Below are 24,292 nucleotides of genomic sequence, written 5' to 3'. Positions count from 1 at the left end.
CGTAATTCTATCTGCCCATAAAGCATTTACCAGTGCTTTGTGCCAATTCTTTTGGTTTTGGTCGACTGTTCTTTTAATAATCCTGATTAGGTTCTTGTTTGTTGATTCAGCCAATCCATTACCTTGTGGATAGTAGTTGGCAGAATATTTCAGTTTGAACCCTCTTTTAAGTGCAAACTCAGTCATTGTATTTCTAGAAAATTATGAGGCATTATCAAACATTAAGGCCGTTGGCAATCCAAACCTAGTGATTATAAATTGATCTATGATTTCAATAATGTTTTCAGAATTAGCTGTCTTGAGAGGAACTGCTTCTACCCATTTATCAAAATAATCAGTTGCCGTGAGGATATACCTATGCTGCTTAGAAGAGTGAGGAACGATCTCACCTATTATGTCCAAGCCCCATTGACTGAATGGTTGCTCGATGTTAACCGGCTGTAGTGGCATGGACGATTTCTTTTGTTTCCCTGCAGCAGTCTAGCAGACTTGGCATTTCCTTACGTAATTGTATGAGTCTTTGAACAGCGTGGGCCAATAATATCCTGCACGTAATAGTTTATGTGCAGTAGCGTCTCCAGCATAGTGTCCGCCTGCTGGTCCGTCGTGGAGTTCCTGCAAAACCTTTTCGGCTTCAGTTTTCTCAAGACACCTAAGAAGTACAGAATCGTAATTCCTTTTAAACAGAACATCATTTATGAGCTGGTATTGTTTAGCTTTCAATCTCAGAGCTCTTTTCTTGGTGTGGTCCAGGTGTGATGGAGCATACCCGTTCTTAAGATAATAAATGGTGTCAGCATATAATGATTCTGCGTCGTTTAGGCTTACCTCATATGTATGTACCTCTTCAGATGAGTTCTCAGGAATTTGCGATGCTCCAGCCAACATTTTGCAGAAGCCTTGACCTCTTACGATGTTTGCTGGCTTGATCTCAAGATCGTATTCTTGTAAGGCGGTAATCCAATTTGCTCTCTTTTCGCCCACATCCTTCTGTATCAGAAGGTTTCTTACCGCTGGAAACGGTACTACGACTTTGGTATGGGCTTTAAGTAAGAAAGGTCTGAAATATTTGATTGCTTTGAAAACAACATATGCCTGTTTCTCCACGTCTGAATAATTGAGTTCAGCACCTTGTAAGTTCGAGCTAAAAAATGCGATTGGAGCTTCCGCCTTCTCTTGATTTGCTTGAGTTAAAATCGCGGCATAAGATTTCTCTGAGGCAAATGTGTATAAGATAAAAGATTCTGAAAAAATTGGGGTTGCTAAAGATGGAGCGTTGATGATAGCTTGTTTGATCAAGTTGAATGCTTCATGCTCGTCTTGACCCCATTTAAAAGTTGAATTCTTTTTTATCATATTTTGCAAAGGAGAAACAATACGTGAAAAATCTGGGACAAATCTCTTTACAAAATTGATTTGACCAAGGAAAGATTGCATGGCTTTTTTATTATGAGGCATGGATATTTCGGAAATTTCTTTGATTCTGTCAGGTTCAATGTGAATACCAGATTTTGACACTATGAATCCTAGCAATTTCCCTTCACTTAATGTGAAAAAAGATTTCTTTGGGTTAAGTGAAATCCCATACCTTAAACATCGTTGAAAGATTTGTTTCAAGTCTTTGAGATGGTCGCTTCGCTTCTTGGAGTACATTGTTATATCATCCAGGTAAATCACTACAGATTTATTGACTAAACCTTTAAATGTGATGTCCATGGCTCTCTGAAAGGTAGCGCCGGCATTGATCAGACCAAATGGCATCTTCTGATATGCGTATGTGCCCCATTTAGTTCGGAATGTGGTTTTTAACTGATCATCGGGATGTACCAGCGCTTGATTGTATCCTGAAAATCCATCCAGAAAAGACATTAATTCTGAACCTGCTACTGCCTGTAATATTTGCTCCATAGGTGGGAGGGGAAAATTGTCTTTTTGACAGGCTTTGTTGAGATTCTAGAAATCGATACAGATCCTAATATCTTCGTTTTTCTTTCTAACGGGCACCATATTGGATACCCATTTGGAATGTCTGACAGGGAAAATTATTCTAGCTCTCAACAACTTATTTAGCTCAGTCTTTATCTGATTTTCTAAGTTGGGGTGGATTTTTCTGAGTTTCTGCTGGACAGGTTTTTCGTTGTCAATCATAGGGATAGTGTGTTGAATGATAGAGGTGTCGTATGTCTTCAGCTCATCGTAATTCCAGGCAAAAACATTTTTGTATTGTCTCAGAAGACGGATATATGCTGATTTTTCTTCAGGGGCTAGGCCGTGGCCTAGATTAACGTTTTGTGGCTTCTCATCGGTTCCTAGGTTCACTAATTCATAGTTCGGAGTTGAACTGTAGAGTTTAGAATTGGCAGACCTTTTAAACGGACTTTACAAATCGTATAAGTCTTCTAACTTAACCACCGATTTAGGTATAGCATTATCAGTGCTATTTTGTTGTATTTGGTGATCATGATGGTCTTCGTCAATTATTTGGTTTGAGTAGGATCCTTCAGAAGTGAGGAAATTTACAATGTCAGGATCGTCGTTGAATACTCTCCAGTTGGTGATGTTGTCAGGGATGGATGGTTTGAAGATTAATTCTATTGAGAATCTATCTGGACTAAAATCTTCGGAGGGAATAAGTCTAGAGGCTACGTTAGCTAACAGGTCTACGCTCGCATTTTGGAGTCTTGGGATTGACGAAATATTGAATGCTATGAAATGTCCAGTCAGATCTTGTACTAAAGATTGATAGTGCTTCAAATGACCTGATAGGCAATGTATGGTGTTGCGTACTTGTTTGACGACAATCTCAGAATCTCCAAAAACTAGAAGATACTTAACGTTCAACCCGATTGCTTTGTATAGGCCTTGCACCAAGGCCTCGTATTCCGCTGTATTGTTTGTGCAATCGAACTCAAGTCTGCACGTAAGCATGGTCTTATTTCCGTCTGGGCTAATCAAAACGCATCCTGCTCCTGCTCCCTCATTAGATTTAGAACCATCAAAATATAATTTCCAAAACAAAGATGTATTTACAGGGTTATCTAAAAAATTAACACACTTTGAATTATCAGTTTGGGAAAAATTTTCAACTTGGGACAAAAATGAATTTTCTAAGTAAGGTGAAATATGAGCATTGAAATTGCCGAGGAAAGAATCTACCGAGTAATTGCCTATGATACTGCTGTTGTATGCTATTGCTTCATTTTCTCCCTCCAATTCCGTCACTATGTACTTTTGGTGTAACTCTCGTTCAACCTTTATTTGATTCGGTTTACCGTTGTAGGGTAACCACATGTGCGACCAGTCGGTTGAGAAAGATCCGTGGAGTTTTTCGGACCAATCCCTGCTAAGAATCAAACCATAGAATTCAGGGATATCAGCTACTAGAATGTCGATAACCTGGCATACCTTCGGGTTAGACGACAATCTTATGGTCACTTGATTAAGTTCACCAATCACTTCGACTTGAGATCGATCAAGCTGAACTATGCGCACTGCGGATTTTTGCGGTTGAACATTCAATTTGGCACATATTGATCTGGGTAAAATATTCGTTGAAGCACCAGAATCAACCAAGCAATTGTGCACGTTTTTATTGAAAATTTCATAAGTGAGAAGAAAAGGAGGAGTATGAGATCTTGATCTTCCTCCAATCAAGGCGATGTCATTTGGATCAATCTTATTGATCGTGTTGGTTGGAGGTCTTCCCATGTTGTGGGAAGCTACAGCTGTAGGTAAAGATGTAGTAGGCATCGCATGTAATTCTTTCATCATTATTTTCTGTTGATGTTTCAATTTGCTCAACTCGTAAAGAGTGATATTAGCTCTAGTCTTTTTCATGTCATCGATAATGTTATACTCCATTTCATCCGACACTATCAATGTTCTTGATGGAGGCGCCTGATCTGATTGGACTGGGCTAAATTGGGTCGCTCTAGCGGTTGTTTTCTTTGTTGCAACCTTATCTTTTGTTGCAGGGCTTGCGCCCTTCTGTTTAGGGGTAGTTTGGGGAGGATCAAGTTGATTTTTGCTTCGTGTGCTAACCGGAAATTCTTCTTGATCTTCTTCTTGTGGGAGGATGAAATCCCACATTCCTTGTAGTTCCACAACTTCTTCATCATCGGTCTGCCCTTCAATGGTATTCTCTTCTTCTTCTTCTTCTTCAGATTCAACGTTTGAGACAGCATTGGGTGGTTTCACATCCATGGGAGGATTTATTTTAAAAGCTCTGTAGGAATTTTTTGAAGAAGTTTCTGCTACTTGTTTTCTTATGTCAATCATCTCATTGGACATGGCCTTTAACACTTTTTGTAATCCTTCCAAATCGAAAGGATCTTTCGTTTGTTTCTTCTTGGTGTCTTCTTTGAAAGAGATTTTCTTAGATTTGCGTTCCTCTATTGCAGATCTCTTTTCTAGGGCTACTACGCGCTTTTCTACTGCTAACGCCTCTGTCAAGTTTTCAACTAAGGTCATCTTGTTTTCCCTATCTACGAAGATAGCCAAGTTTGATGGTAAGGCCGTGATATACCATTCACATCTTACTTCCTCGCTGGGTTGAGAAGCAGCGGGAATTTTGTTGAGGATCTTATTGAACCGTAAATTGAAATCTTTAATGGGTTCTCTAGCCTCAGTTTTAAGATTGGATAGGTCATTGATCAATGTCGTCATTGATCTGTCATCACCGAACTTGGTAAGGCATTGACTTTGAAAAATGTCCCAACTTGTGATAGACCCGGAAGGTAACGAAAAGTACCATGACCCGGCTGTTCCTTGCATTGTATAGGGAAAAAGCCGGACAACAGCATCTTCGTTGGTAACTCCATTGAGATTAACAGAAAGCATGAAATTATTAATATGCTCTTCAGCTAGCATGCCTGTTTCTGGATTGAATTTAGGTAGCCATTTCTCAGGATGGGCCGGTATTGGGCTCAGGGGTGGAGTCATTAAAACCGCCCCAGGATTGTTCCATGGAGACTGGGCCATCGTTGAGCTGCTAGTTAATGAAAGTGCAGAGGATGATCCCTGATGCTGAGAAGATGAAGATATTATGATCTTTGATGATTGAAGAGGAAGGGTTGTGGAAGATGAATGAGTGATTTGGGATGAAGATGTGAGTGGCTGACTTCGCGGTGGGGGAGTTGAAATGGACGAAGTAGATGAAAGAGTCTCACTGTCAGACTCTGGTGGTGTTTTCCTTGCTCTTTTCCTAGTGGGGAGAGGGATTTCACTTGGCTGGATGCCAAATTTTTCACTTTTCAATCTGGTCAGGGGATGAGCAGGGTTGTACTGCGAAGTCACGCTGCTTTTAGATTTATCAGACCTTTGAGTAAAAATAGAGAATCCCTAGAGTTTACGAATCAAAGTTTGAATTTCAGGGGGTTCAATGATAAGTTGGTCTGATATATTAGGGTATGTAGCAGCGCTGGATACTCGAGCGACTTCTAACTTCGGGTTTAACCGTACTGGAGAAGTCGGGGGAGTTGATGAGGGTGATTTACTCTCAGAATGGTACTTAGATTTTGATTTAGGTGCCATTCATAGTTCGGGCCCTCCTTCTAGCGCCAAATATGTTGAGGGCCCGGAAATCGAGTCAACAACAAGGGGGATACCCACCCGGTCCGGAACTTGGTTGGCAGCTCTTTGTCCGTTTGGTATAGCGGGTCCGACTGGGGATAATGGGACCAGTTTCCCAATCTAAGGGGTGTGTGTGTGTGTAGAGTTTGATGATGCTGATCTAGAAGTATTTTAAGCTAATTTAATTCTAACTTCTAAACTGACTCTATGCTATTGTAATCTAACAAAAACAACACATCTAATCTACACTAACCCGGGGTAGATTTCCTCTATTATGCGATCTAAAAAGATTTCGAACAATAACTGGTAATAAAGATCATTCAGCTATCATAAGAATAGAAATCAATTAAGATAAACCATTCTGCATAAAAAGTTAGGCAAACAGTTGTGAACAGCATATCGCATAATAAGTTATTCATATGTCAAGCACAAATAAATGACTCCACTGTACAGAAGTGTCAAATGGTAACCCACACATTCATACATTAACATATAAACAACTAAAACTGCATATCACTCTAAGAATATAAGCAGAAATTGGTCAAGAGATAAAAGTACCATTTATGACTGATTTCACTCATAAACTTCAAGCAATAACGATTTATCTCTACTTGTTCTAATATCTACTAAGAGTACAGAAGTGCAACATCGGTAGCAGACATTAAATGCAAACGTTGATAAATCTTGATCCATCCATTCATCAAAAACCCCCTCCGAGGGTGCAAAAGTGCATGTTCTGAGGACAAGTTTTTTGACGGATTTCCGAACCCTTCTCCAAATGCCATGAAAAGGGTTAAATACTACTAACTAATTATTCTTAATTACACAAATTTAGGAAACGGCTTCAAATGACCGCCCTTCTACTAAAACAGATTTATTTCTAAAAATTGAATCTAATTTCTAACCGTTTCTGTCTCTGCTCCTTAGTGTTGTAAGCAATGCAACGTTCGCCTAGAAAGAGTCGGCTGGTTGTCTTTTCCTTTCGTTCGAGCGATAAAAGTAGAAATAACAAGCGTTGGCACCTCTTTCTGACAAACTAGAAGATATTTTCGAAAATCTTCCTCTCGCTGGGTGTATTCGTTGTGTGTATACTTAGTATAACCCAGATTTCTTTCAAACTGATTATGCTGTTGCTATTTCGGTTTCCGGCCGTGCGAATGACTCAATGAGTTAAGGATTTCGTTGCCTGAACAATCTTCTGTATTGAAAATTTCTTCCGTTCTTTGTTCCAGGATTTTCTGGAGCGTCCTCCCTCTTTAGCGTTTTTCTTTTTGCTTTACCCAGTCTGAGCTTCAGGATCTTTTGTAAACATGCTGCTTTTGTGCACCTTTGACTCTGAGTCTTGGATAGTCTATTTCCATCAGTGTCTGTTGAGTGATACTCTGGAATCCGCGGTCCTGCTGCATGCGGCAACCATTTGCGAAGGCATCTCCTCTATGTTCTCCTAGTATTGGCGCTTTCCCCTTTTCCTTAGATGTTTCCTGCATATTGATTTATATTAGTTGCTGCCTTACAGTTTACGCAAAGGAAAAGAGAAATGACGAAAAGATTGACATGGAAGCTTTAAGTTCTAATGAATGCATAATCATGACACTCATAATAACTTGACTCTTCGAAAAACGCGACACAATTATTCTTGGATACTCAGGCGTACAATCATTAATTTCCCTTAAGGTGCGCGCTCAATTTTGGGTTTACAGACTATGTCAAGGAAATCTTGCGATGAGTGGTTTCTGCGATTCGCATCGCAGTATCGAGGATTGTGATGTCAAGAAGTGTCATCGCAGGAATTGATAGTCTCATTCATCGCAGATCGCAGATCGCAGGATCGCAAATCGCGTTTTTCATTCAATCATTGTGTGCTGCTTATGCGATGTTGCGATATGCGACGTCGCATATCGGCCGTCGGCGATTCCTTAAGATTTTTCATTTAAGAGCGCTTTCAATATATGCGATGCGATGAATTTCGTGTCGCTTCTTCGCAGCTTATTTATGCGCATAGGAAACGCTTCACTCTCTCTTCGCAATGCGATCTAGTTTTAGGGAGTTAAAATACAAAAATTTTGATAAAAATATTTTTTGGATTTTTTTTTAAGGGTCCCCCTTTGCTTGGTGTTATTGCTAATATCAAACAAAGAGGGGGGATGTTGGTGACCACAACAGGACTCTACTGGGGAAGATATTTGATTTTTGGTTTTCCTTTGTTTTGACTTGAGAAAATTGTTTTTTCTAGTTTTTTATTGATGTATATTGGCTTGAGTAGCTTTCAAAAATCTTGAAGTATTTTTTTTTTTTTTGAAGTTTGCTGGGGACCGCACTTTGTCTTCACAAACAGTGAAGGACATCTCCGCATTTTCCTTGAGTAAACAGTGTCGCACTGCACCTGTTGCTTCTAGAGCCTGCGGACCCTGTAAATTTTTTTTGAGAAACTTAAGATATCTTCTTCCAGTTAAGTTTAGGTTTGATTTAGGATTCCTAGTGTCTACCCAGATCTGTATTTTTCCTGTCAAAAATCTCTTGTGAGTGAGTTCCAATAGTATTTTTTTTTTGAATAATTTTCTAGAAATTTTGCATGCTTGAAGTGGTTTTCATTTTGTCTCTGCAGTGACTCAAAGACCAGAAGCTTGAGAAACCTTAGATCACCCTGGTGTCTTTTCGTCTTCTTGATGAGTCTAACTTGGTTGTGAAATCTATCCTTTGTGAGAAATAGATTTAATTTTCTCATTGCAAATCTTTGAACAAACTTTGTTATAAGTTCTGAATTTCATTTTTACAAAAGAAAACATATCTGGATGTTTTTTATTGGTTTGTTATTCTGTGCAAATGAATCCTTAGTTTACTAAACAACTAAGTAAAACGTCCTCAAAAAATAATTGAAGCTTTTATTCAATTAGATTCTTAAAGTTTTTAGATCTCAAAATTAGTTTTTGTAGTTTTGAGTGTTTTTCTAGAACTTGTAGATCTCTTTTGAAGCAAATTGTTTTTTTTGTAGTTTCGAGTTTTGAAAAGTGAAAGGGATTTATTGTGAGCATTAATTATTTGTCTCGTTTTGAGTTCTTATTAAAAAAACAAAAAGATTTTCTTTCCATTTCCATGTTGAAAGAAAGAATTGTTTCTTAAAAAATTGCATTCTCGAACTTTTTCTTTTAGCTAGAATTTCATTGACGGAAAAACGAATTGCTTATCATTTTAGGTGCATTTTTTTTTAATCTGTTTGGATTCGAGTCTTCACACCATCAAAGTTTCATTTCCATACCTATTGACTTAAAGAACAACCCATAAAAGCAACGCTTAATTAAAATTGATCTAGTAATCTTTTCTATTTCTAGGGCTCTTATCACCAATATAGCTTAGGCTAGTATCTTGGAGTAGGGAGTAATTAACTCTCCAAGATAGTTAAAACAAACAAGTAGATACATCTTGTGGTAAGAAATAAATCCAATTGTAATTGATATATTCTGGGAAGCTTCTCTTAAAGGAGTCAACTACGAGATCATGTCCGAACCTTTGAGACAATCAATTCTGTTTCATTGAGAAAGATAGAAGATCTGCGCATATTATAAACAGTAAACCTCAGATTAACCATTGTTGAGGACCCCGGGGTCACTTGTTAGTAAACCTCGGATTTACCATGTCGAGGAGCCTTCAAGGGGATTGAGCTTTGTTACTTTGCCCTTGCGTGTAGAATCAGATCGTAGACTGTCCCCCCAGTTGTATTTTTTGCTATTGGTAATCTTAGTGTCCATAAACTTAAGATTATTTCCTAAGGTGACGGTGAAGGAAATATCTCACTGTACCTGGAGCAGATGTCGACTAGACTCACTTGGACTCCTTGGGGGGTTCTCTTCACTCGAGATGGTTTTGTGAAGAAACTTGTGCTAGTCTGTTTCATTAAGTAGATTGTTGGGGTAACTGTTCCAACCGCCTTTTCTGTATTAAACTTCTACTAAGTTGGATTTCATCACCAACTAGTGTTTTTAGTACGGGAAGTTATTGTTTGTGCGTAGTTTGAACTTTTAGATTTTTTTAGGCATGTGATTCAGCGGTTTGTTTCTTTAGAGACTTTAGGGTTTTTTATTGAAATTTTATTTGTTTGCGTGTAATTAATTAATATTTAATCATGGTCGAATTACCGAGACAATCTCGTAGAATTCAGGGGAAACCTCCTGAGTATACACCAAGCCAACTTGAAGGGCTACGAGCTCTCGTATCACCTAGTGACAGTAGAGTTGGATCACCAGAAGCCGGAGAGTCATCTCTAATTGTTCATCCTGATTATCAAATACAAACAACAGAGCATATTCAAGAGCCAATTTCATTTTCCGAAGTTACTGGTAGTATTTCTCCTTCCAGTGAATTTGCTGAAGAACTTGAAATTTCTGAACCTGACACTGAACCTGTTGTTTTGGAACCATCTTCAGGATTTGTTACTCCAACTTCTAGTGATCCTGGTTCACCTAGGGTAAGAAATATCATTACTCAAAATCTTCCTTCTGGCCTCATTTCTATTGAAGAACTTGTCAATCCAGACGAAGACGTAACTCTTCCTGAAAACCAACAAACTTTAAATCTTAGGGAGCGTGAATCAATATTCTACAGTGCTTTTAGGAGTGACGCTTGGTATTTATCATTGACAAATTTTATAGAAAACCCGGGTCTTAGTTTTTCACCACCTCGAATTCATTTCCATCCTACACCAAGAGGTTATTATCCTTCATCGATCATATCAAGAGAGTCATTTATGTTTTCCCAATCACCGGAAACATTGTTATACAACGGTTCTTCTGTTCCTTTGGGATACCAGTCACTCTCTGGTACTTTTTCAAGAGCAACTCCTCAACCCACTGAACAAGAGTTATCATCTAGTAGTAATGGAACTCAAACGTTGAACCCAGAGCAAATCCATATGATTTCTGGTAATATTCCAAATCCTCAACCTCAAGGTAGTCAATTACCGCCTGGGGGGCAACCCCAAAGTAGTCAATTACCACCTGGGGGGCAACCCCAAGGTAGTCAGTTACCACCTGGAGGGCTACCTCAAGGTTTTCAACCTTCAGGACAGTACATACCCCGAGGTCAACCCCAGACTCAATATATTCCCCAGGATGCTTATCAACCGTAGATTCAATACGTGCCTCAAGGTCAGTACCCAACCTTTCTCAAGGTCAGTACCCAACTCAAGGTTTCCAACCGCCTTCTGGTCAATCATTTTTACAAAGAGCTGGAAATGTACCGCTTAATTATCAACCCTACATTCAACCAGGTTATGGTCCTCCATATGCACAACTTTTTATGGGTCCATACCCCGAAATGAACATGGTGTGGAATCCGTCTCAAACTCAACAAACTATACAACCTAATGTGCAATTACCTAATCAACCTGGACGGCCTTTGGTTTCTGGTTCAACCCAGCAACCTGTCCAACCTATTGTTCAAATCCCTGCACCCGATTTAGTTCAGCAGCCTGAGCCTAGCACACCTCAGACTCTGTCTCAACCTGTTGCAACTTATGTTCAACCTACAACACCTGTTTCTGGAGTAGTATCTGTAGCTCTGATTTCTACTATCCCTGCATCAGTGAAAATTCCTCAAGTCTCTATGCCACACTCGGGACCTACAGTTCAGACTTTGGCCTAGATGCCTGCAAGACAAGCTGGTACAAGTACAATTGCCACAAGTCAACCGCAATTCATCTATCAATCGTACCAGGACAGTATCAATTCGGTCCTACTGTACAAAACCCAGTTTATCAGTATCAACCGTATCCTGGCTATACTTATCAACAGCCTCAACAACCCCAGTTTGGTCCGATTAATCCTGGTTTTCCAGGAGGTTATAACATTCCTAATACAAATCCAATTCCAGGTTACCCTGGATATCCTCCTTCTGACACTGGACTCATTGCTCAAGGTTTTTGCGACCCTAACCGTCGGTGACCATTTATTGCAACTTTGGATTTCCCTGATTTGTCACGCCTTACGAATGATCCGATTTACTATCTTTCGTATTGGCCACTAATCCCTAGTAAGTTGCCCAGTGATATCCCAAAATTCGAGGGTAAGTCAGGAGAGGATCTGTCAAATCACGTTATGACTTATCACCTCTGGTGTGCATCTAATTCAATCATTGATGATTCAATTCGATTGCGTCTTTTTCAACGAACTCTTATTGGTCTTGCCGCCAAATGGTACATTGAGTTACCACGAGGGTCTTTTAATAATTTCAATCAGTTAGCCACTGCTTTCTTAACTCATTTTCAATTCCCTGTCAGATACAACAATAGCACGGAACTGTTAAGTTCACTGAAAGAACCCACGTCCACATATATTTCTGATCATATTCATGAATGGCAACGTAGAAGGCGTTTAGTGAAAGTTTTCATTCCGGATCAAAATTTAGCAGAATGGTTCAGTAAATCATTGTTACCCAAAATCACTGAAGATGTAGCTAAGGGAGGAGTTGTCACTGAAGAGCGAGTCATTGCTCAAGCTCAGTATCTTGACCTCGTCTATACGCAGTGAGGTACTTTACATGAAAAAATCCCTAATCTTCCAAAACACGGTCAAATAACTGCAGCTCCTTCATGGTCTCATGCCGCTGATGGTATAATTGGTTCAGTTAGTACTAAAAGTAAGAAGAAATCTTCAAAGAATTCTTCTCTTATAATAACTTTAACTGATTCCCCGAAAGGAGATTCTTCCGCTGAATTTTCTGCCGACATCTATGTCGTAGAATCATCTACGACCAAATCAAAATTCGGTAGTAAAAAAAATGGGAAGAAGAAAAACAAACAAAATTCAAAAGATAAAACAAATAAAAATGAATCTACTGGCGAAAAACGGAAACCTCGTTATCCTTGTTTCATTTGCGACGAGGATCATTTTACCAAAGAATGCCCACATCGAACAAAGATTTTGAAATTCGTTAAAGGTTCTCAAACATCTGCTGTTTTGAAGGATCTTTTTCCTACTCAAGATAGTAAAATGATTGATTCTTCCTCGAATGCCTCAAAAGAACCCATTATGATGATGTCTCATGTCAGAATTGCGACGCGACGCAAGATTATGGTAGTAAAAATCTCGTTGGTGGTAAAGAAGCATAATCTTCTAATTCAAACTCATCAACTACACCTCCTCTTGGTTTTGATCCACTACAAATCGAGAAACCCAACCCTGACTTAGTAATCAAACCGCCTGCTAAAGGTGTACTTCATAAATCAACTTTCAATCCACATGTGAGCGCTGCTCAGAATTACAACATTGTTGAAGACTTAGCTATTTCCCCTTCAGCAATGTGGGCTTTGGAAGCGCTGCAATCGTGCCTAGCACAGCGTAAATTACTATTCTCTGTTATAGGAGCTGTCGATATTCAGGATTCGAACCTAATAATCTTCGACTTAGAGAATAGTACACCCCGCTTACCTCATCAAATGGCTTTCTAGATTCCAGTTTTAGTCAAAAACAGACCTTGCTTTCAGACTGTGATTGATGAAGGGGCTTCTACGTGTATTATGTCGATCCAATGTTGGAAATTGCTTGGTTCTCCCACACTCAATCAGTGTCCGACAATTCTAAAGGCTTTTGATGGTCTAGGGTTCCATCCTTTTGGTATTTTGCAGAATTTACCTATAGGGGTCTAAGGCAAAACCATAAATCTAGATGTGGAAGTAGTTGATGCCCCTCTAGATTACAACCTTCCCCTGGGTCGCAGTTGGTCTTATGCTATGACTGTTATTGTTTCATCGGTCTTTCTGCTTACCAAGTTCCCTTATAACGGAAAGATCGTCACGATAGACCAGCTGACTTATTTCTCATCCGACCTAGCTTCTACAGATAGTATTCAGCACATCGGTAAAACAACTATCCCTTACAAGGATGTTGGCGTAGGTTTGATTAAAGATTCTGGTTTACTGAGAACTTTTTCCTTCCCTCCTCCTAACATATCGCCTTCTATTGCAAATATTCATATGATTTCATCGAATATTGTTACTTTTGATGATCCTTGGATCGTACCTTCCGATTTTGAGGTGGATTCATTTAATGGCGCAATGCCTTTGAGTCCCTTTGAAATTGCATATCAGGCTGTACAGTCGTTTTCTGATTCTTGTTCAACCGAAACTGATCCAATGAATGTGATCCATGGGGAATCACTTTTGATATCAACCTCAGCTACAACAACACTCTCTGATCTTGTTCATACTGATGAGCAGATTCGTGAACTTTTGTCTATTGATGATTTACCATGGGAAGATCATCATCACCGATCTTCGTTTTTACCTCAGCTTGATCATTTTGAAAATGATTTTTCTTCTATTTTTACTACTAACTATGTCAAAAAACAACAAAATCCATTGCAACATTCTGATTCTGAGTTAAATTTGGAAAATATCTCTCGAACGGTTCCTATTAACATTTCAGTGAAACCAAGAATTATTGAAAACATTCATATAGGTGCTTCTTATACGGACGATGAAATCCAAACTTATAAAGCCCTATTTCAAGAATTTCGTGACATGTTTGCCTGGTCATATGAAGAAATGCCAAGAATCGATCCATCAATTGTTGTCCATGAAATTAAAATTTACCCGGATGCTAAACCTGTCTGACAACGCTTACGTCAAATACATCTGAGAAAAGCCGTTGCTATCAAAGCCGAAGTTGAGAAATTACTTTGCGCAGTTTTCATTTATCCAATTCCTTTAACCGATTGGGTATCAAATATTGTTCTTGTCAACAAAAAACAAGGAATGATAAGAGTATGTATCGACTATAAGGATATTAATCGAGCTTGTCCTAAAAACAATTATCCAACCCCTTATATCGATCAAATTATTGATGATTGTGCCGGCAATGAAATGTTCTCCTTTATGGATGGCTTTTCCAGTTACAATCAAATCAACATACTCCCTACTTATCAACCTAAATCAGCGTTCATTTGTCCATGGGGGCATTTGCTTATTGCAAATTACCCTTTGGATTGAAGAAGGTTGGCGCAACTTTTCAAAGGGTTATGTCTTACGCATTTCATGACATCAAGCACATTGTGCAGCCATATCTCAATGATTTACTTGCCCATTCATCGCATAGAGCTGGTCATCTCACTCATTTACGAGCTATCTTTATGAGATGTAGGCATTATCGAATTCGACTGAATCCACACAAATGTGTATTCTGTGTAGAAACGGGTCGCTTACTAGGATTTGTCGTTTCAAAGGCTGGCATTCGTGTCGACCCCTCGAAGGTTGAAGCTATCGTCAATCTACCTCCTCCTTCGACTCTTCGCCAACTCCAAAGTTTGCAAGGGAAAGCAAACTTTTTACGTCGTTTCATTCCTAACTACGCCGAGATAACGAAAGGTTTTACCAAGTTGTTAAAACAGAATATTCCATTCTTTTGGGATGAGATCGCTGATCAATCTTTTGATGCACTTAAACATGCATTAACCCATGCGTCGTTACTGCATCCTCCCAATTACAACCAGGATTACTTTTTGTATCTCGCCGCTTCTCATTCCACCATTGGCATGGTTTTAGTTCAGGAAAATGAATTCAATAATGAAGATATGATTTACTATCTTAGTCGAAATTTGCGTCCGACTGAGCTTAAATATTTGCATGTGGAGAAATTGGCCTTGGCAACTCCAAGCTGTCTAAAGATTTCGTCACTACATCTTATTATGCAAAACCATGGTAATTTCTGACTGTAACCCTATGATGTATATCTTGACTAAACAATTGCTAGGGGGCAAGTATTCCAAATGGATATTTATCCTGCAGGAATTTGACATGGAATTTGAAAAATCAAGGCAAAGAAATCTTTGGTTTTTGCCGCACTGATGTGTGATTTCCCGCGTACTGATACTAAAACTGTGGCGGAGCAGCCCATTGTGGATGAATCCTTGTTTCTTATCAGTACTCTTGATCCTTGATATGGAGATATTATTGTTTATCTCCAAACCCAATCTTTTTGGTCTAAAATCTCATGATCTCAGCGACGGAAAATACATTTCCAATCCCAACAATACAATATTATTGGTGATACACTTTATCGTCGTGGAGTGGGTTTTGTTTTCCGACGTTGTCTAACTCATGAAGAAGCTGAAAAGGTTCTGAATGATTGTCATTCTAGAGCATGTGGCGGTCATATGTCTGTGTATGCCACAGCCCAAAAGATATTGCGCGCTGGTTATCTCTGGCCATCCCTATTCAAAGATTGTATCTATGCAATCCAAAAATGCCACAATTGTCAAATCTTTAATCGTAAAATGTGTGCTCCACCCACTCCTCTTCACCCTATAATTGTTGTCGGTCCTTTTGCAAAGTGGGGTATTAACTTTATTACTCGGCCGGGGGCATGTGTATATTATCCTAGCGGTAGATTATTTTACTAAGTGGGCCGAGGCAATGCCTACATTTTCAGCAGACGGCAAAACTGCTGCAACTTTCGTATCCAATCATATAATTGTTAGATTCGGTGTTCCTCAAGCTATTATCACTGATCATGGAAGTCACTTTCGAAATATCATGATGAGTGAACTGACAGATCAACTTGGCCTGCGCCACGATAGTTCTACTCCGTATTACCCGCAGGCTAATGGTCTGGTTGAAGCTATCAATGAAGTTTTAGTCACTATGATCAAACGAATCATTGGAATTCATAAGTCAAATTGGCATACCATGCTATTTTCAGCGCTTTGGGCTTATTGGACCTCAGTGAAAACATCGACTGGTTTCACTCCTTTTCAACTAGTCTACGGTTTGGAAGCAGTGTTCCCTGTTGAATGCGGAATTCCGTCATTGCAATTAGCCATAGAATTACTTCCAGCTACTTCTGAAGAAGAGAAACGTTTTTTGTACTTAGCTCAACTAGATGAGAATCGACGCAGTGCTGCAATAGCAAACGAGACTCATGCAAAACGAATGAAAGCTCAGTACGACAAAAGTGTTACACTTCGTAATTTTTCAGAAGGAGACCTAGTTTTAGTATATGATCAAGCAAACGATAAACTAGGGGCTGGAAAATTTGTACCTATGTGGCATGGTCCTTACATTGTTAAGCAAAAGCTGACAAAAGGGGCTTATGAATTGATAGATTTTGACGGTGTCTCTTTAGATAAACCCAGATATGGACTTTATCTTAAGAGATATTATGCTTAAATTCTGTGTTGAAATTTTTTGTTAGATTAGTTTCTTTACAACTTGTATGTTTTAGATTAGAAAAGCGTGCGTAGTTTAGAGAGTGTTCTTATCACTAGCTTATCTTGATTTTGCTCTTGATATTGCAGATGTCGACGTCTCTTCAAACATACATTGGTTTCACTGATGGTGCTTGTCGTAGTACACAAAACATTTCTTCCACGGCTTGAGTTATCTATTCACCCTCTGATCAGTTAGTATCTATGCATGGGGTAAGCCTCGGTCAAACAACGAATAACATTGCAGAGTATAGTGCAGTGATTGAGTTATTATCTGAATCCATCTCATTTGGGATTCGGGGTTTGATTGTTAGGTTGGATTCTGAACTTGTTGTATTACAGCTTAACAGGGTTTGTGCCATTAGAAATCTAATGTTATTAAGGTTATTTTTTAGAATTCGTCTCTTGGAACATGAATTTGATTACATTGAATATCAGCATATTCCAAGACATTTAAATACATTAACAGATGCAGTTGCTTCTAGTATGATAAACAAAGATTTGCAATAATCAAAACATTAAATTTAATAACATTCGATAACATGTTGCACGAGATAGCCAGTAATAATGATATATCATAACATAGGAGTGTTTCAAAATATACATCGTCTTCGATCATAGGTTGAAAAACACCTTATGATCGGCAAAAATGATAATACAAAAAGACAAAAATGTCGTGAGTCTACAAATCGATCATCTTATCCCTAGTCATGATCACGATAAAAAACCACTGCTCGGGCCACCCTACATAGGAACCTCCTAAAAGGTCCTGGGACCTCAATCACATATCTATGTAACCTAAGTGTAATATCATCTATATCAGTCTCTGGAATATCTAGTGTCAAGCGCTCTAGATGAACTCCAAGTCGGTTAAGGTCTCTGCTGATTGGCCCTGTGGGGCTGGTGCTGCTGCAGCTGGGTGTCTCCTCTCGTAAGGCTGGAGAACAGCTGGTCATCGTGGACCCACATCTCCATTTAAACTTTTGATTGTCAGTTTTGGATGATTTAAAATAAAAAAATTAAAACTTAAAAAGTGTTGAAAATGGTTTTTCCTTTAATCATCCTATTACTCTCCTGGTGGAAGAATCATGTCTCGATCGTCACGGTAATCCTTCCCGGCGTATGGAAAGTCCTGAATCACAAAAAGTTGGTTGTTCAACCAACGAAAATATGTAGGCAAAAATCGAACAACCTCTATGCCCTCAGCATGACGGGCCATCAAGACCAGCATCAACAGGAATATGTTGTGGGGCTAACATGGGGATCCTCTCTAGAGCAAAGGTGACTACGATAAATCCATATCCAAAGTTGTTCAACTTTCCATTCCTTGCTCTGATTAGTTGGCCTTTCACACTTCCCAACACAGCCTTGCACCAGTTGTATATGGTGCCTCGAAAACAGTGTACAGCCATCTGCATCTGGGATCTAGTAGCCACATGCAACGCTGCACTCCCGCATAGTCTAGTAACAGTGAATGCAATAACTTTAAGCTCGGGACGGATGATAGTTCTAATATCAATCCGTTTATCCTTGGGGTCTACTTGATCATCGCAAAACTCCAATCGGAGACTAGCGACAGACTGACCACCTAACCTAGTCCCGAAAAGAGATAATTGTTCACCCCTCTTGGACAAACCAGTGAAAAAGCATATGTCATCCAGCTCAAAATACTGGAACTGTGTGTTCCATCTGTCTGTTAGCCATGTCAAGAGGTCTACTTGGGCCCTCATGCCCTGTATGGCGCAAAACTTATACAGTGTGTATGCTCTCAATGCCTGCAATGTGAGCATATGATTTATTGCGGCATAATCTACATCCTTGTGCTCGTGTTCTCGCCAAATAAGCATTTTGAACGTCTTACAATGCATAAAAAGACATATTAGAACAAGCTTGTTCGAAAAATCTATACCAATATTAACTTTGACATGTAAGCTTTTACAATTCAAGATAATGCAGTGATGTACATCCCTATAATTATGTTTACTTGTAATTGTGTGGAACTATGTAAAGGTTTTAAATGAACATTTTACAAGTGTATAATTGTATAGAGGTTTTGAACGAACATTTTATAACTTTGTAACTATGTTGAAGTTTTGAATGAACATTTTACAATTTTCAGAGGGAAAGAGAGAAAAGTAGATATTGAAAATGATAAGTATTTAATTTCACGGAGAACAGATAAGCCCAATGGAATAAGATATGGAAGGTTATTGCCAAGAAAAAAAATTACAATATATTATTTGTTGTTTGTTTTTCTGTGTGGTTTTTAACATGATTCTGTATCTTTATACAGTATTTAAAAAAATTAGAATATATTGTTTCCGTTGTTTACAATGTTTTTCTGTGTGGTTTTTAACATGATTTGTTCATCTTTATACAGTATTTAGAGAAAAGGTTTCTGAAATCACTATGTTTCTTTTTTAAATTCAATATAACCATTTTAACCAACGCTATCTTATTGCCATGACTTGCTGACAAAAATATTTTTTTAATATTATTATTTTTATTGGTCACCCGGTTTAAAACACGAGGGCATTAGTTATTTTTCCTGGTGTTTAACATTCCCCATATTAACTTTGACATAGGTTTAATATTAGTTCTTAAAGTTTAACCTCAAGATGGATCTGAATTTGTATCTAATTTATCAGGCTGGACACTCGACGACACAAATGGGTGGGTCCACTAAATTAGATTTACACGCTTTCCCTTATTCCTTTCATATTCTCATGTTTGTGAGGTACTTTTTACCGTGGCAAAATTATGGATCAAGTTTAACAAAGGTTGAGGGAGATGGTTTACCAGCACAAGGGAGTGTTGTGGCAAGCACTACTCCCTTGCGTCAAGTTAAAAGTCTGGACGGAGTACCCATTTTCTGAGCAAGTGCTCCCTTGTGTCAAAGTATGAGACTTGGAAAAACATCCATTAACCAGTCCGGTATTTATTGTATTTACAAATAAAAATGTTAAAGCCATAAGAAGTGTGCCTCCACCTCCCAACACACAATCATTTAAAAACAAGAATCAACTTACTAGGAGGAGCGTCAATAAAGCCTTAAAGCCTTAATCCCTGGTGGCTTTAACCTTTGATAAAGCCCAAACTGATGATAAATGGCAAAAAGAGAATTGGCCTGGCAAATAGATAGGAGAGAAAAAAAGGGTCACCTAACGGCTGATGGAATACACCGCTGACTCTTTTCCCCAGAAGAAGTAATTAAATGAGATGAAAAACACAGAAAATAGTCATCAACAAACAGAATATGGCACTATATGTGAGATTATGTCAATATTAAATTTTGGAGTATAAACAAACAGAATGTTCAGGCTTGGAGTATAAACAAACAGAATGTTCAGGCTGTCGTAAGTTATAACAAGGGCACTTAAAGCATGTGCCTTCATAAAATTAATGAAGAATTGGTATCCAAAGATTCGTATTTAGGATTTTCGACCCCTGAATTACAGAAAAGGCACCAATATTCTCATTCTAATAAAATCAAGTCAGCTTAGGAATATCTAACAAATAATACAAGTCCAGAACCTCTGTTGCGGGTCATACAAAATATCTACTAACTCGGTGGGAGGGGGCACCTGGCATTGAAGATGCCCCTCGTTAATATTCTTCACAAAGTTCTTACTCTTGCTGTTTTTAGCCAGACAGACTAGTATCAAGAAACAGAGGATAAAGATAGACTACAAACTGGTTGGACGGTGCACCCCTAACCAGTGGATTGATATATGGTGGCATTGACAGAACACCTGGAATTAGATCAAGATGTCACAAAGAAAAAGAATATCAAGATGTCACGAAGAAAAAGAATAATGTGGATTTGAATGTTGTCAACTGCCACAAACTCAAATTGGAACCGTGATGAATGGACGATATTCTTTCACGATCGGAGCTTTGAAATTGATATTGGTAGTTTCTCTATTAAAAATTACAACGATCCAATATCTCTGACAAATGTCTCAAACTTGAACACCAATGTATACATGAAATAGTTAATTCCTCTAAAACAGTTATTAGATCACCCGACTCTTCACAACTTTGTAACTTCACAAAGTAGATTATTCAATTACTTGCAAATAGGCAAATTCTGGAGCAACAGAAGATCATTAAAGATGAATTCAAAGACATAGGAAAGTAACTTTCCACTAATTCTGCATGTTCAAGATTGGAAGGTATCTGCAAATTATACAATATTTATATGTGAAATCATTTGAACTCATAAAACATTGCTCTTTGAAGTAGTTTAATAATCATTTGAACTCATAAAACATTGTCATTTGAAGCTTTGAAATTGGTCTTGGTAGTTCGATAATCATTTGAACTCGTAAAACATTGTCCTTTGAAGCTTTGAAATCGATCTTTGAAGCTTTGAAATTGATCTTGAAGCTTTGAAATTGATGTTGGTAGTTTGATAATCATTTGAATTCGTAAGACATTGCCCTTTGAAGCTTTGATATGGATCTTTGAAGCTTTGAAATTGATCCGGGTAGTTTCTCTATCAAAGATCTCAGTTATCCAATATCTCTGGCAATTGTCTCAAATTCGAATAGTGATCAAACTTGAACATTAATGTATTTATGAAAGTGTTAGTTCATGTGAACCATTTACTGGATCACTGAACTCTTCACCGCTTTCTAACTTTAGACCATTTTCGTACTTGCAAATAGGCAAACTCTGGAGCAACAAAAGATCACTAGAGGGGAATTCAAAGACACGGGGAAGTAATTTTCCATTAATTCCACATGTTCAGGATTGGAAGGCACCTGCAAATTATACAATTTATATGTGAGAATATTATCAAATCATTCGAACTCATAAAACATTGCCATCAATGGATTCAAAGTTCTAAAAAGAAAAAAGCAAATGAACAAGAGGCTATATATCTGAAGCAGACTTGCTTCATAGTTCAAACCTGGGTCCTTAACCTGAATTAATAAGTAGGTAATAAAGGTTTGTAACCAAATCTTCTAACTCGTGACTTTAACTCAAGTGTCTAAATTCCTTTACCTGTTGAGGCATTAAATTCTAGTATCTCAACTACTTTAACTTTTGAGACATTAAATTCAAGTATCTCAACTCCTTAACATTATACATATTGAAAAAAATATAATATACAGCCCTTCCCAAAAAAACCAACTTCTCAAATATTTTATTACACATTCCTCTCACTTTTATAGAGTTTAAGAATTCTCAATGAATTACGCATACTTTCAGGATATGCAATGTATCGTTAAATTCAATAAACCTCTGATCTTTTGAATGTCCTGCATGCAATTACCATATTAATGAAATTAAATGAATCATTCATGAGAACCGAGGTATATCTTATATACATTGTATAAAACAACTTTTCAATTTGACTAGCCTTTGTTATTTTGAATCTTATTCCCTCGGTGTCTTGGCAACGGATTTTCATAAACCCTTGCAGTAATGTTTATGTCTTTAGCGACAAGCACTCTGCGTCTTTGGTGACCAGTGCTCTTTTTATTAGCAAATCTATATTGAAATCTTCCACAAATAAGCAGATGTCAAGAAATGGATCTTTCACTATCTCAGGATAGAAGATAGTTAGAGGTGAGATAGCATTCCATTTGTTTTTCTCTGCCATCTCTATACGATAAGCTTTCTTTATGTCTTCCTTGCAAGGTATAAATGCTGCTGACATAATGAAAAGTTTTGGAATTCCACCATATTCTCTACTATTTTGTTCGATTTGACTAGAATCCATTTGTTCCTCTGTGTCACTTGTCTTATTGTACATTTTATTTTTGATAAAATGCACTGCTTCTGCAAAGGGAAGGCATCTTATAGAAAAGGCGTTTGTTTTCATTCTGCACCCTTTACGCACATCTCTGTTCCTTGCAGTGATAAACACCCTCACTTGTTTTTCCTTGTGTATATCCATTGGCAAAAGCTGTTCAGGCGGATTTCTGTCGAAGACATTGCCTATATAAATTTATAAATTGGACAAGCAGGTCTACACATGAGGAACAACTTTTTTCTTTCTTCGCAAAAATTTAACTGGACAGAGAGGCCCAGACATAGGAATTGCGGGGAGAGCAATAGCATAAATTTAATAGGGCAAAGAGGTCTGGACATAGGAATTGCAGAGAAAATTACAGCATCCAGTGGAAGAGATGTTTCACTCATATGTAATATTGTTCAAATAAAATGGAAAATAATATGATGAAAGATCAGATAGTTTACGTCCAATGTGACCTTGGTATTTCTTTATCTTTTTTATGCTAAATAAATCAAAATTAAAAATTGAGATAAACATAAGAACTATTAGCATTCACTGCTATAGAAACAATTACAACCCTGCTGCATGAAATGCTAATAAAATATACAGAAAAACAATGCAAAGAAAGAAACCAATAAAACGTACCCTAGATCTGTCTTAACCTTGGTATTTTGTATTTATCTTCATAGATCAGGGTTAAGAAAGATGTGTAAGATTAAATATTGAAGTACTCACCTGATAAATTTGGAAGAATCAATTTGAGAGCAGACCATTATAGAGGCATCCACTGTCAACACTGTCGCTCTTATCAGTATACCTTCTATCCCTTCCATCAGCACGGACACCGTTTGAATACTGGAAGAGTAAGGCATCCCTTGCGTTACAATAGTTGGAACGCCGGAAGAGAAGGAAGTGGAGGCATGAGGAAGCGATGGAGGGTTTTGGAGGTCATGAGGGATGACATCGATTTCTAGGGTTTCCACTGTTGGTAGAGCGTTGGTATTGCTATTAGCTTTATCAATAGCAGAAGAAGAAGCCATGTCACCTTAACAAGCATTTACAGCAGCAAATATAAGGGTACTGCTCTCTGAAAAAAGAAAACTGCAGCCGCTTCTTTTTTTTTCCCATGGCTCAGCACAGAAAATCTCGAACCTCGCTATGGGTTCTGCCTCTACCTGAAAACTTGCAACTGTGGATAAAGGGCTGCAAATGCTGTGTGCAACTTCTCACATTAACCCCTTTTTATGATAGAACTATTAGACTGTAAGTTTGAAGATTTAGTAACCTCCACACCCTTATGAAAAGATTTCACAACTTAGGTCAAACTACCTTGGGCCACTCAACCAAACTTTATTCCGCTCTATTTTAGAGATTCTGTAGGTCACATCAACATAGCTGTCTTGCACTCGCTCCACTTTACTTACAGATTTTTTACATGTCGGTTCAGCGCACCTGCAAGGCTAATTTTTCATGAAGTTGCGATGTATCCCTCTTTAACATCCCATATTCGGTTGGATGTGATAATAGGTTACAACGCTTTTCTTTTTTAATTCGTTAAATAAATAAATTATTATTTAAATAAAACTTTGTTGCAGTTAAGTTAGGTATTTCAGGATAATATTAAAGTTAAAAGTGAACTTGCCGTGTGAAATCATTCATGACGACTTTGGTTTCATATGATTTGGGAAAACTTAGTTTTATTCGGCGTGGCGAAGAATATATAACAAAAATAAATACGTTCAATCTCTTGTACTTGTAGATATTCTAATTTCTTATGATTTT

At 38.1% G+C, this 24,292-nt stretch overlaps 1 protein-coding gene across 1 annotated transcript; it reads right to left on the bottom strand.

Moving 5' to 3' along the window:
• Nucleotides 1–20,639: 20,639 nt before the first annotated feature.
• Nucleotides 20,640–23,977, bottom strand: LOC149255081 (uncharacterized). The gene is made up of 2 exons (XM_089460308.1): nt 23,246–23,977; nt 20,640–21,530 (listed from the first exon to the last, which is right to left on the bottom strand). The coding sequence occupies exons 1-2, from the start codon at nt 23,548–23,550 to the stop codon at nt 21,500–21,502; spliced, it is 336 nt and encodes a 111-aa protein (XP_089316434.1). The 5' UTR covers nt 23,551–23,977; the 3' UTR covers nt 20,640–21,499.
• Nucleotides 23,978–24,292: the final 315 nt, after the last annotated feature.

The sequence above is a fragment of the Pinus tabuliformis genome, chromosome 7, assembly GCF_031772625.1.
Source record: "Pinus tabuliformis cultivar Carrire ecotype Pingquan chromosome 7, CPIR1, whole genome shotgun sequence".
Classification (NCBI taxonomy): Eukaryota; Viridiplantae; Streptophyta; class Pinopsida; order Pinales; family Pinaceae; genus Pinus; species Pinus tabuliformis.
Note: the sequence above shows the minus strand (reverse complement) of the source record. Positions and strands in the feature narration are given on the sequence as shown.

What these genes read in the sequence shown, in the direction of transcription:
- LOC149255081 (XM_089460308.1), bottom strand. Translation starts at nt 23,550, where the DNA reads ATGGCTTCTTCTTCTGCTATTGATAAAGCTAATAGCAATACCAACGCT. An exon ending in GATTCTTCCAAATTTATCAG is followed by an intron (nt 21,531 to 23,245) that starts GTGAGTACTTCA and finishes TATAATTTGCAG; the next exon opens with GTGCCTTCCAATCCTGAACA.